The 14624-nt window shown below is 32.9% G+C and overlaps 2 protein-coding genes across 5 annotated transcripts; one reads left to right on the plus strand and one right to left on the minus strand.

The window, feature by feature from the left end:
* The first annotated feature begins 796 nt into the window (after nt 1-796).
* Nucleotides 797-3676, plus strand: LOC122724797 (dnaJ protein homolog). Of its 2 annotated transcripts, XR_006352240.1 has the most exons (8): nt 797-957; nt 1075-1255; nt 1698-1863; nt 1955-2096; nt 2170-2446; nt 2536-2734; nt 3140-3616; nt 3649-3676. XR_006352240.1 is itself a non-coding variant. In XM_043960607.1 (7 exons), the coding sequence occupies exons 2-7, from the start codon at nt 1106-1108 to the stop codon at nt 3457-3459; spliced, it is 1254 nt and encodes a 417-aa protein (XP_043816542.1). In that variant the 5' UTR covers nt 797-957; nt 1075-1105; the 3' UTR covers nt 3460-3676. The 2 variants fall into 2 exon arrangements, 1 of the variants encoding a protein (XP_043816542.1); XM_043960607.1 differs by having other exon boundaries at nt 3140-3676.
* Nucleotides 3677-4366: 690 nt separating this feature from the next.
* LOC110625148 lies at nt 4367-13755 on the minus strand. Of its 3 annotated transcripts, none has more exons than XM_021770698.2 (6): nt 13520-13750; nt 12826-12909; nt 10498-10537; nt 9968-10036; nt 7642-7751; nt 4367-4748 (listed from the first exon to the last, which is right to left on the minus strand). In XM_021770698.2, the coding sequence occupies exons 2-6, from the start codon at nt 12837-12839 to the stop codon at nt 4610-4612; spliced, it is 372 nt and encodes a 123-aa protein (XP_021626390.1). In that variant the 5' UTR covers nt 12840-12909; nt 13520-13750; the 3' UTR covers nt 4367-4609. The 3 variants fall into 3 exon arrangements, with proteins under 3 accessions (XP_021626390.1, XP_021626388.1, XP_021626389.1); XM_021770696.2 differs by having other exon boundaries at nt 13366-13744; XM_021770697.2 differs by lacking the exon at nt 9968-10036 and having other exon boundaries at nt 13366-13755.
* Between the last annotated feature and the right edge of the window lie 869 nt (nt 13756-14624).

Here is a 14624-nt window from a genome sequence, read left to right on the forward strand (position 1 = left end):
GCAAATGAAGTTGGATTTCAGTCTATTATTTATGAGATGGATTCTTCTATACTATATTAGGCCATTATCATTTTTAATGCCTTTCTATAATGGATCTTGTTGCAATAGTGATGAATATTAGGAAGGTTTAGTCTCACGTACCGAAGTCACCTACTGGTAAACACCATGATCAACTAATTCTTTTGGTGATAAAGTAATTAAATTGTGTTTTTCAGAAATATTACCACTCATTAGTAGACTTATTCTCTTAATAATTTTCTTGATTTATTATAAATTTTTAGTTACCGTCAACAGTTTTGTAATACAATTCTATTGCAGATAAAAAAATGACAATTATATTTACTCTTGAGAAAAATCTAAAAAATTTTTTTTTAATTATATCAATTCCTATATCAATTATTATAATTAATAAACATCAAAAAAAATTATATTTAATAAATTTAAAGATACATTTAAAAATTTATTATTTAATCTCTATATTATATAGAAATTTATTAAATTGTATTTTAATTTTAAATAATATATTAAAATATTTTTAAAATTTAAAAAATATATTAATTAATTTTTCTATTATTTTTAATAATAAAAAATTTTACTATTTACTCTATAATATAAAAAAATTATTAATTAATCTATTAATTTTATAAAAAAATCTATTAACTAATTCCTTTATATTAATAATATTTTAGATTTTTTATAATATTTAATAATTAAAATTAATAAAAAAAATTAATTAATTTTTTAAAATCTTAAAAATATTTGAATATGAGGAGAAACCTACCCATCATGTGCCATTCTAAAGTCTCGAATCTCTCTTGGAAACTAAAAGAGAAAAAATCTCAAATCTCCACCGTCCATTGTCTGCGTTAAATAGCCAGATCCGACGCCATCCCCAACCCTCTGTCTCTCTCCCTCGCCATCTAGTGTGTGGCTCTCGGTAAACAACCCTAACAATCCGTACGTTCCATCTGGTTCTCTTTCACAATTTTTTGTTGATTAATTTTCGTTTTCTCGGTTTATTGTCCGTGATTTATTTGTTTCTCGATCTTGATTTTATATTGGGCCTTTCTTTAGGATATTTGATTGATAAAGGCAAGGAGAGAAGATGTTTGGAAGAGGGCCAAAGAAAAGCGATAACACCAAGTACTATGAGATTCTTGGAGTCTCAAAGAACGCTTCCCAGGATGATCTAAAGAAGGCTTATAGAAAAGCTGCCATCAAGAACCATCCTGACAAGGGTGGTGATCCTGAAAAGGTCTATTATATACATATATGTTCCTGTATTCTAGTGTTTGTAATTGTCTGTTCTTTCTATTGATGGATCAGCCTGCGGAATTCGGTATCTTTTGACGTTGACTTGGTTTTTGTCTCCTGAATTTATCTGGGTTTTTGGTGCTGTTTTGATTGTGAGGATAAATTTTGTTCTTTTAGGTTTAGTTCTGGTCTTATGGCTATATATTTTGGGTTTGTTATTGTTGTTACGCAATTTTGGATGTTGTCGGTTTGGTTGCTGGTAATTTGTGAAGTTTTTATGACAACCTGCTATAGGAATAAACTTTGACAATTGCAGTTGATTTTTAATATGATTTTTACAATTTTAATTTCCAGTTTTTTTGGAAATATAATGGTCTAGTTTTCTAGTTGTACCCGTCATGGTTATGTTTTATTAAACTTGTTTATTATGGCCCGCCTGTCAGTTTAAAGAGTTGGCCCAAGCTTATGAGGTTTTGAGTGACCCAGAGAAACGTGAGATATATGATCAATATGGCGAAGATGCCCTCAAGGAGGGAATGGGAGGTGGAGGGGGTGCTCATGACCCATTTGACATTTTTCAATCCTTTTTTGGTGGTAACCCGTTTGGTGGTGAGGATTACTAACAATTAAATCTTGTGATTTTTTTATTTTGTGACATGAATGCCAAGCATTTCGACTTGAAAATTTTGTTTCTCAACAGGTGGTGGTAGCAGCAGAGGCCGTAGGCAGAGGAGGGGTGAGGATGTCATCCATCCTCTCAAGGTTTCTTTGGAGGATCTCTACAATGGCACATCCAAGAAGTTGTCTCTTTCGCGTAACGTTATCTGCTCAAAATGCAAAGGGTCAGTGTTGGAATATGATTGGTATCTTGATTATCTTATATGGATAACTTGAAGATTTTGTGTAAAATTGCAGTAAGGGATCCAAATCAGGTGCATCAATGACTTGTTCAGGTTGCCAAGGTTCTGGAATGAAGGTCTCCATAAGACAACTTGGTCCATCTATGATCCAGCAAATGCAACATCCTTGTAATGAATGTAAGGGTACTGGTGAGACCATTAATGACAGGGACCGCTGCCCTCAATGCAAAGGTGAAAAGGTTGTTCAGGAGAAGAAAGTTTTGGAAGTTATTGTTGAGAAGGGTATGCAAAATGGACAGAAGATTACATTTCCTGGAGAAGCTGATGAAGCTGTGAGTTGCTGAAACTAGATGGAATATATATAGTATGTACTTGTTTCTTTGATTCCTTGGAAACTGATTGGTTTGTGCTATTTGTGCAGCCTGATACTATCACAGGGGATATCGTTTTTGTCCTACAGCAAAAGGAGCATCCTAAGTTTAAGCGAAAGGGTGATGACCTAATTGTTGATCACAGTCTGTCTCTTACAGAGGCACTGTGTGGCTTCCAGTTTATATTAACCCACTTAGATGGAAGACAACTCCTCATAAAATCCCAACCTGGGGAGGTGGTGAAGCCCGGTAAGTTGGGTTTGATAAAGAGTTCTAATCTCCAGTTGTAGTTACTGAAATTATAGTTATTCATGGCCTCTTTATCCCTGATTTTTGTCTTACAATTGTCCTCCTGACTTTTGGATATGTTTTGAATATTCTAGTTTTTAAGTAGCAAACATATTCACCACACTATTTATTGCATGGAATTTATGAATCTGTTACATGGGTTTTTCAAGGAAGTGGCACAGCCCAGCAATTTTTGCTGCTCAATTCTATGTATGTGCAGATTCTGTGAACTCCGAGTGTGATTAGTCGGTTTTCTATAAAATGCTAGACTTGTTGCTGAAGCAGTCGCTAATGTTAATATTTAGTTTCTTTTTACCCTTTTTAGTGGCCACAGTTGATGCTTTTCGTGTCTTTGTTCCAACGTAGATCAATTCAAGGGAATCAATGACGAAGGTATGCCGATGTATCAGAGGCCATTCATGAGGGGGAAGTTGTACATTCATTTTAGTGTTGATTTCCCAGATTCTCTTCCTGTTGATCAGTGCAAAGCCCTAGAGGCAGTTCTTCCCTCTAGAACATCAGTACAATTGTCTGACATGGAGCTGGATGAATGTGAGGAGACCACTTTACATGATGTGAACTTTGAGGAGGAGATGCGAAGGAAACAACAACAAGCCCAAGAGGCATATGATGAAGATGAAGACATGCATGGCGGTGCACAGAGGGTGCAATGTGCTCAGCAATAAATTAACAAAAGGACATCGTCTGTATTAGCGACGAGATTGATTTATGTGGGTTTGACTTATGGTTTGTGAGAATAATATTCTCAAAAATTCAGTCTTCTGTTATAGGATTTTAGACTTCTAGTTGCTGGTATGGGATTTCATTTGTGTTTGCAGAATTATATTAGATGTCTGAACCTGAATTTTTTAATGATAAGTGTAATGGACCTTTGGTTGCATTTTGGCCTAGGCAGGTTAGTACAGAGCGTTGAGCTCTTTCCTTGACTGTCAAATTCTGTTTTCACAGGAAGGATGAGCATTCTTAACAAAAATTTTGCTAACAACTAATCTGGGAATATGCGCTTTGCATAAAATAGGTAAATCCTGAGGGGCAAGTTATCATGATGAGCGACTGTTAGCGGCGCGCAACACTTGTCTAATGAATAAATTGACAGGCAGATTAAAACTGTTGTTTTGTTTGTTGCAAGTTGCAAGTTGCAACCCTGTATCACCTAAACAAACCTGTACGAGTAAACTATTCAAGCTGTTTTAAGGTTCCTTTGGGTAAAAGGTGTTTGATTTAGGAAAAGGAACTTTCCTTCCATCTTATTTTTTATCATTTGAACTTTCCTTGCAAATACCACATTACCATATCCATTTTATTTCAACCATACATGATTAAAGCTTATGATGTTCTGTTTTTCACCTGGAGAGTTGCTTAATAATAAACCGTTCATTTTTCTTTTCATACACATCGAGTTTTCACACAAGACAATATTTTTTATTAATTTTTCAATTACACCCATTATAACTATATTAAATTTTATTAAATATTAAAAAAAATTTAAAATAAAATAAATTATAATAATCAATTTATATGTTACTATAAGATAAAAAAAAAAGTGTAATAATTTTGGAAATGGAGGTAAAATTGTTGAACCAACTCGCTTAAGTATTATAAATCATAAGAATGAACTTGCGAGTGTTCAAACTATGCAACTCCCGAATACTAACCATTTATAAATACCAGCAGAAGAATAGCTTCAAAACATAATTCATCTGAAAGCCTATACAGCTTGGACATCAATATTATATACCAATTCACATACAAATACAAGCATCACAACCCACGAAAAAGAAAAGAAAAGAAAAAAGAAAACATCAATACATCTTTCTATTTCGGACGTGGATCCTTTCCAAATCTCATCATAGCATGAGTTGCAAGCATCGATCCCCTGCGAGACAGTTCTTTAAAACGGCCAAACAATGGGCATGTACTCGTATGTCGATTGCTAATGGGCTTCTTGTCCCACCTATACACATTTATGCAGAAATTATACACAAGCACATTGAAGTAAAAGGAAAAGAACTCAGCAGCATTTAGCGGATAAACCTCAATAAACATAGTTAGAAAAATATTAACCAAATATTTCAAGCTGAAGATAAAAATAATAATAATAATAATAATAATAATAATAATCCTAGGGGCAACCCACTCAAATGAAAAAATCAGCATATTGCATATATTTTTTTAATCTGGAAATAAATATTTTCATAGACTATTACCTGTTCCCATTTAATATTTTATAGACAGGTGATTCAGATATGCAGTCTTATGTGTTGATTAATAAAATCTCATTAGCATCAATATAGAGACTGTAATTTGCTGTAGCATCAATATAGAGAGTAGAGACTATGATTTTGTTGTACAATTCATGGTAGTAGACATATTATATTGGATTATAGATTGAAAATGAACTTGACCCATTCAATTTGTCCTTTTACACTTCATCATATGTCCATAATTCAATCCAAAGAAACAACTTATATTATATTAAAGGCCAAATATTAAAACCAACAGGGATCCAAATAATAGTTCAAATCATCAAGCATTTGATAGGGTGCTAGAATTCCAAAGACATTTATTATGATTGAATCCGAACCTGATTTATATTAACAATATCTCAACTCATTTCAGACCCGATTAAAAATTAATTTAAATTATCCGAACTCATCCCAAACTTAATTATTAACCGAATAAAACACGACTCGGTTTAATCTTGTATATTTTAATTAACTATTTATATAAAAAATATTTTTCATCAATAATTTCCATTTAAAAAATTTAATATTTCTAAATAAATATTTTAATTTTAATTTTCAAATGAAAGCATATAATAAAATTTATAATTATTATTGTAAAATATATTTTTTATATTAAATTAATTATTTATAAATACAAGCTCCCTCCAATGAGCTCATTTCCCGTCTATCATCAGCAAAAATAGAAGAGAAACTAAATTCTACCATGGAAAGATTCTAGTAAGCAAATTTCTGAGCTAGTTCGCACCTTCAATAGGAGGGGCAAACTAGAATCAAGATAGAATGAGTAGAAACCAGCAAATTGTCAACAAGGTAATGAGAAGACAAAAAGACATATAATGTCCCAATATGCCAAACGTGACTTCCCCTCATCTAATGGCATGGATAACGCATTAATATTGTACATTTTGGGATCTACAAGAGTGGAGGTAGTAAATCATACTTCAAAAGAATGTAATTCAGTTTTGAGTGAAATTTGGATACACTTACAACAAGCACATGCATGCAGATTCTTGGGTTTGAAAAATATTAATTAGTTGGGAACCATCCTAAATCCAAAGCCACATGGGAGTTTATTAATAATTTGTAGACTGCATATCCTACCTTTGCACTTGAGGACAAGTTCCTTCTCTAGGAGGCGAGTTATATTATGGATAACAGATAGACTAAATTTGTTATTCCACAAAGTTCAAATATTGAATAAGTATATTAGCTGTAGTACATTATATTTATTAGCAATGAACAAATTGCATTTTATCTAATAGTTTCTTATCAGGTTTCTATTACATAAGTTTAGTAGTTCCATATCTAATGATTGTTTGTATTAAACTTTTACTTTAATTAGAAGCATCATGATTATATGAACCTCCACTATATGTGGTTTTTTTCCATTAATAAAACAAGCAAATTAATCACAAACACATTTAAACTTAAGACTCTCATTGATGAGTCTAAGGTATTAAAAGCACTCTCCAATAAGCTCGTTTCCCATCTAATCGTCGGACTATAACAACATATGCCTACTATGAACTAGACCATAACAACATATTCCTACTGTGAACTACTATGCAGTGCATCAAATACGGGAGAGGGGGGGGGGGGGGAAGACATCAAGACTCACTTGTTTTATAACAAAAGATGCCAATCGCCAACAAAGGGTAAAAGAGCCCTCCTTTTTCAAGTCCAACATCCATACTTCAATTCTCCACACTTCTTCAACTCTATGACTGGTTTTTAAAGCAACAAACATATTTTGGACTTAATTTGTTGAATTTGAGGGGCTTATTCTTTTTCTCCCCCCAAATAACTGTAATTTATCTAAGCATATTTTAATTATTTAGGCATTAATTTGCAATTTATATAGATGTTTAGATCCATAAAATTATAATGTTACTCAAGGAACAGATTTGATTGGATTTGTTACATATGGTGTAAAAAATTGTAATCTTAGGTTTAGAATTTCAAATTTGGTGATGCATTTAATAATATTGCAAAAACAAATCATAAATAGAATTTGGATAAAGTTTACTTCCAATTTGGAATTTTAAATTTCTTATGGGGAAATTTTTATTTTTCCATCCCCTATACTTTGTTATACACTTTTCTATCTCACATTTCCATTTTCTCCAAAATGGAGAGAAAGTGTCTAAAAGGAAAATAATGTTTATTTTCCTTCCTCTCCTTATTTTCCTCCCTTATCCAAACAATGAAAAGTGGATATCTCATTTTATTTTTCACTTGTTATTTTCTTTCATCTCCCTTTTCCACCTATCCAAATAAGCTCTTAGATATACAGAGAACTTTAGAGGGAAATTACATAGCATGATCTGATACAAAACAATGCTGTCCAATTCAAAGCAACATTTTGGGATTCCTACCTTTATATTAGCTAAAGTGAGTAGGACATCCAACTCTCAGGTACAACATTCATAAAACTATAACAAAAACTAAAAAAATGGATTTAAAAAAAAAAAAACTAAGTCATCTTAAATACATGCTAGAGTGCTGCTTCCAACCAACAATGTATTTATGTATTTTTGCATGGACATAATAAGGATTCATATTTGCATTAAAGATAAAAAATTTAAGGGCTATAGTTCATACCAATCTTCATGGCGAAGGACCTTTCCATCCTCAACATAAAGCTTAATGAGTGATACAATATTTATGCTTCTTCCCAAGAATATATATTGCTGCTTGTTGTCAACTAATATCTGAAATCAAATGTTTACCAAAAAAAAAAATACATTATATATTAAGATTGAAGGAAAAATTTTAAAAATGAAAATTTCAAAAACCTACCCAATGGTTTTTGGGCTTTTACACTTCGGCAACACAACCTTTTTTGTTTCGCTCAGTCATTACCCTATGCTAAGGATGAGTAGTATTCAGTTCAAATTGAAAAAACTGACCGAACTACAATAATTCGAAATTTTGGTTTGGCTTTCAAAGAATTTTGGTTTGGTTCAGTTCTAATTATATTTTTCGATTTATTCAGTTCGCGTTCAGTTCTGAAAAGAAAAAACTTGATACAACCAAACCACTGATTATATATATATGTATATATATGAGGTAAAATACTAGTAGCTTGTACTTATTTGGCTTGGTGGTAAAATTCTATCAACCTACTTTGGAGAATGCTAGGTTCGAGACCCAGAAACACGCTTTGCCTTTTTTATCTTTATTTTTGCAAACCATTCATTTTTAAATCATCTCAGCCCTCCAACCTTTCAAATATATATTTTCTTTCCGCAAAACCTAATTATTCCCTCTCAACTTTTTCTCCCCCCCCCCCACAGCCAGCGTCTTTTCTTCTTCCCCATCTTGCTCATCTTGTTGATCTGCATGTGCTCGACCCTTAATCCCCACTCTCAGCATCATAAAGCCTCATTGCCCAGGTTGGCAGGTTCATGGCACCTCCTTCCCTAACTCCATAGCAACAGCACCACAGCAGCACTGCCACAAGAACGCCCACAGAAGCAGTGCCTGTGGCACCGCAGCTGCAACTCATCAACTCCACAGCAGAACCTCCTCACCTCCCAAATCAGCAGCTCCTCCTTACTAGATTCTAAGCACTCTTGGAATCCAGCAGCCTTCTCACCATATTCTTGTTCTGCTATTCCATTTTCCTTTTTCTTTAACCTATTTTCTGTAATACATTGAATAGATTTGTTATTTGATTGTGATTTTTTCTCATGGAGATTGATTTTAGGTTGCATCAGTTGATGCAAATTTTATTTTAGACATCGAGTTGAATATGCGACTGTAAATTTGGCTATCTGTGCGAATATATAATTTGAACTTTGAAAGAAGCAAATATGTAAACCAAACCAAACCAATTTATTTTGGTTTGATTCAATTCAATTGTATATATAATTCACTTTGGTTTGGTTTTCAATTTAAAGGAAATTCGATGTTTCTGTTATCGGTTCAGTTTGGTTTCATGTGCTTTAAAATGTTAATTGGTTCACAGTTTCTATTAAAAATTTGTCAGCTTGCATTTTTTTTCATATATAAAAATTACTTTTCCCTTCCTCTCCTGTCATTGCCAGATGGCACATTGATTCCTCTCTCCTCCATGTCTTCTCTTTCTTTAACACCACCCATTTATGGCACCTCCATGTCCACTTACTTTGCATCACCTTGTACAACAATAGCATTAATAGTCATACTGGTGATTGACTAATCTCCCAACTCCTCACTACCGCTGTCTTGTCCTCAGTTACTCTTCTATCATACTCAATAATTTCTTTCACACACCACATATCGTATCTAATTTTAGAATATCACAACTGAAGAGTATTCTAGGTCCAATTTTCCTGAAAATCTTTTAAAATTTTGTCTTTATAAGCGGAGAAGACTGATATTTGACCTGAAACTTCTTTCTTACTCTAATTTTATGGGTTTCTTGTGGTTTAAATACTTCAGTATATGGATCATTGGGTTGTGCTTGAAAAAAATGTTAAAATGGTCAATGGACTTTGACTAGTGGGTGGATAAAGAAGACCGTTTTCATTATGGCGGAAAAGATTATGAAGAAGACAAAGAAAGGAAAGACGGGGATGAGTTTGTTTTCAAGTGCATGGCTCTAGCTTTTGATTATTGGATTTGAGTGGTAGAAGAACACAATTTTAACTTTGGGTTGAAGAAAAGGGCCATGAAAAAGAAGAGCCAGAGGAAGAAAGGATGCAGATTTACTACGACATGCACTTTCAAAAATTTTATTCAGTTAATTTACTAAATCAATTTATCAGAATAATAATATTTCATTCGATATTGCCACTGCATGAATTTTCAATTAAGTATTTCTTAACTGAATTTATTATTAAAAAGGAAAATTGTTGCTGAAGTGTAAAAGCGCAAAACTACAAGGCATATTTTTGAAATTTCCCCAACTAAAAAGACAATATAAAGAAGCAAATTTTCGGACCTCTTGCTTTCCAGATGATATTACATTTTCCTTGACACTGTATTCAGTAATGCTGGACTTTCTAAAGACCTAAAAGAAATTTGAAAAACAAGAATAGATGAATATATAAAAGATTCTTGATACATGGTTTAACAACGTCCTAAAGATGCAATTTAAGTCTTCTAAATATAAAATACCTACACCTGATACCTTTCTATCTAATACTAGCCGGATGAGTTAAATTAACAGCATCAAAATTCAACAGCAGAAAGGAAAAGGCCAATATAAAATATCATAATGTGCCGCTAGAAAAAGCACACATCAAGTAATACACAACCAAAAAGGCAAACTAATAGAGATGTCAAGCCTACCTAGCAAAACAATGTTATATGTTTGGTTGAAAATGCATCACTTTGTTACAACCAAAAAAATTCCTTGGAATCACTTTATTTTTTTGTGTCATAGAACTGTCTATCTTATTTTCATGCTAGTTGAAATACTTGGCATGTATGAAGATGCAAATGCACTGCTACCTGCAAAAATCTTATTACCTTGGGAAGTGAATAGAATGCTGATTTAATCTGCTTTACCCTGCTCATTCCATCATAAATTTAATAAAAAAAAAAAAATCAGATGTAGAGGTCCATTTGTACAAGAATTTCCAGAAGAAAAGAAGTGAGAAAATTGCATCTATTAGAACATGTACGGAAGGGACTGCATAGCCTTTACACACACGGTTAACCAAATAAAAACGGAAAGAAAAAGGGTTAATTGAGCATGCCATAAATTCACTAACAGTTGAAGGGGAGTTGCAGTGTTTGAGGGGTTACAATGTCAGTAATCATGCCTACACTCATGGAAACTGTGCTGAAATTGTTTAAATGCTGGATCCTAATCATTACAATCTACTATTACTTTTTAATCATGTTAAGAGATAGATGAGTATTAAAAGTCAGAATTCTTCTTAGAATTCCTTGAGTCTGCAATAGCAAAGTTTTTTACTCTACATGAGCCCCACACAAACCTGCTTATAGCATTTTTGGGCAAAAGTTCCATCCTACAGCTCGAACCTGCTTGCGGTCCAGCTTTGAATAGCTCAATCCTGCCACATTATGTCTATTTCAGACTGAAGCTCGGTACAAGCTCAACTCAAGGTTTACATTAAAATCTTCAACTTCAAGACTTCAACTTTATTGCTCTCATAACAAGTACATCCCTCCTCTCTCTCCTATCCTCCTCTTTTTCTATCCTTCGTTCTCTCCCTCTCTGCAGCATCTTGCATGTCCAGCAGTTAATCTTTCTTTTTTTCGCTTACATCCTTATTGTCACAAGTCCTTGGTTGGCATGCTTTGGCATAAGCTTGCTCCGAAATATTATGGGTTGTTTCCGGTGTTACATTGGATTGGGCAGGTTGTGTATCAACTGGATTTACCAAATGATAACAAAATTTACCATGCTTTCATGCTTCGCTTCTCAAAGCTTACAAAGGTTGTCCACCGACCGTGCGGACTCTTTCTCCTTTAAATGATAGTTGTAACCACTTAACAACCAATCAAGGTATAAATCCCTCAATCAGTGGAGATCTTTATCTCAAAAAATTAAAACAAATAGAACTACTTTCCTATCATAGCCTCCTATTTATTTTTTTTTTTCCATATTTCAACATAATAACTATGAACAACTTTCCTAGCCCACAGCTGTAGTTGTTTTACAATAAATCCCTCCAATTCCTTCCTCTCCTACCTGCTCCCTTATTTATACACATATTTTGAAATATAATTTGCTAATCGTTGCTTCTATCTTCTGTTCTGCAATTCCCTTTAACCAATTCAGTTGATATTTATGGAATAATCCTTCATTCCACAAGGAGATTCTTTTTCATCTTTTTCCTATAGTAAATTCTTGAGGCGCAAGCCTGCCAGCCTCTCAGCCCATGCTTCCTAGGTCCTCAGTTGGATTCTTGCTAGCAATTAGCAACTGAATCAGCTATTCAATAACCACTTAACAACTATTCCTGCCAGTCTCCTCTTTACAATTACTACTTATTCTCTTCCAGAAACATCTAGAATCTTCAACCATTCTGCTCCTTCTAACTTTCTATTTACATATTTCTTCAACCAAACTGATATAAATGCTTTTGCCAACAAGCTAGCTCACGAGTTTATTTAACAAGCTTATGATGAGCCTACTCAATGAGCCAACTCGGAAGCCTGCTCAACAAATCATCTAGCTTGCTAGCTCAATGAGCCAGCTTGCCTATTTACTCAATGAGACAGCTCGCAATCTTGTAAATAAGCCATTAACGAGTCAAATACTGCTGAATTCAAGAAAATTAGGCTCTAGCCAAATCAAACCAAACAACCGAACAAGGGTTGAACAGCTCTTGAATAGTTTAGTCCATTTCCACCCCCTATCTAAAGTAACATGCACAACATATTTTGCAAATAATCTAATGCTGAAGTTCTATGCTGAAGTTCTATCCTAAAGTAACAATGAAAGAAGAAAAAAATTCCCTAATTCTATTTCACATAGAAGTCCATTTTTTTCCCATTATTGTGATTGCAGGCTAACACTTTAATTTTATATCTATTAAGAACTTCTTCAGTGACAAAAAGTGGCTTCTTTTTAGTTTATTTTGTTTTTCTTTTTTGTTTCCTTTTGGAGACAATATAATATTTGGACACAACCTGTAAGCATTTGGATTTACACACACAGCTAATTTCATAGAGAAAACTGCAAAACAAAATGCTGCTATATCCGGGACAAATAGAGATATTCCCCCTTGTTTATTTCACTTTCCATAAATAATCAAATTTAATAAAGAAAAACCTTTCTTTCAAACAGCAATTCATTACTTACGACTATTTAGAATAACATACCCATGAGCACACATGAGTGGATCTTCAAAGGAAGCATTCGGGGCATAGATCTCGAAGTCGCGAGGTATGGCTCGCGATCCATATCTAAAACAATGAAAAAAGATAATTATAGATGAAAAATTATCTGACAAAAAAGCGTTTTGAACTTAAGTAGAATGTTGATGAATATATAAATTCATTTCTCCTCCTATGTAAGTTACACAAGTAGCCTAGGAACCCAAAAGGTTCATCTTCTTAAACCCATTTTAGCCAGTATCTCATAACAAAATCAAGTTACCCGTTTACAGTTATAACAAGTGGTAACTGAACATCCTGACGAGATTTTTTTCATCAACTGCGGTAATTTGTAGTTGCGTATCTAAGTTTCTCATGTCCGAATCCCAAACTCGAACTTAGAAACAGATCAATCAAATGGTACATAAACCCTGCCCCTGATTCTTGATTAAAATCAACCCTAAATTCATAGAAAATTAACTAGTTTCCGTCAACCATTTCAGTATCAGAACAATTTAATCTTAAATGCGAGAGAAAGGAACTGACAAGTTGAGAATATGAGGAAGTATATCGTCAGAAACGAGCTTTCTTGCACGAAACGCGCATGATTCCGTGGTACAGCATGCCATTATCTTCAAACTCATCAAAATAAAAAATAAAACAAGTAAGAAGGGGGAGAGAGTGCATTCAAAATGGTTACCCCGAGAGATTTTCCGGGCAGACAAACTGGTAAAATTTCGGCGGCGGGAACAATGAGAAAGTGGAGCTTTTACTTATTCAAGAGAAGAATAACGGTCATGGCCATATGATGCTCCACCTGGCAAAAACCAGGCCGCTTGGCTTTCTGTGGTCCGTCGTCTCTTTCTTTTCAACTTCATTTTCTTTTCGTACAAAGCCAGTCGTTTAAATTGCGGCTTCAATCAATTTTTTGAAACGCCACTGATTAAACCATGAAGGCAAATGGTTAAGAATTGATATCCGACTCAGGGATTTGAGCATCATATTATTAAATAAATATTATAATATTAATAATAATGTTAATTATAAATAATATTTTATAAATAATTATTAAAAAAATTTCATTTAAACTTTAAGATTTAAAATATTAAAAAAAATAAGGGGAAAATCCAAGTCAGCGCACAGTTGGGCACCGTAATCCAGGGTTCATTCTGCTCTGCTTATTAAAAATAGCCCACCTTATACTCTCGATTTCCTTGAATCTGTTGTCCTACCTTATTTAAAGTTCGAGAATACTTCGATAGCGTTGCGCCACAAATATCTAATCGTTAGCTTTGCCCAATAAAACGCGTTTCGTGCTCGGTTTAATTAGTCTTTTGCTCTATTCAAGTCAAACCAACGTTGCACATGTCACTATCACTGCCGGCCTATATTTAAGTGATTTTACTCATTTTTTATTTTAAATCTATAATTTAATTTATATCCCAGTAATGTCTCATAAAATTATATCATTATTAAATAATAATAATTTTTAAATTTTATCAAAAAATATTAACAATTAAAATATAATTATTAATTAAAATAAAAAATATACTTTATAATTTTATTATTTTTACTTTAAAATATACAATTTAATTTTATATTAAAATAATATTTCATAATGTAATTTATATATCGATATTTTTAATAAAATCTAAAAATTATCACGCCCTATTAAATATATAATATTATAAGATATTATTTTAATAAAAATTAAAATATTAATATAAAGTCAAAATAAAATAAAATTATATTATATTATTTTAGATAAATTACACTTTAATCTTTAAATTTTAGCATAATTAATA

The sequence above is a fragment of the Manihot esculenta genome, chromosome 10, assembly GCF_001659605.2.
Source record: "Manihot esculenta cultivar AM560-2 chromosome 10, M.esculenta_v8, whole genome shotgun sequence".
Taxonomy (NCBI): Eukaryota; Viridiplantae; Streptophyta; class Magnoliopsida; order Malpighiales; family Euphorbiaceae; genus Manihot; species Manihot esculenta.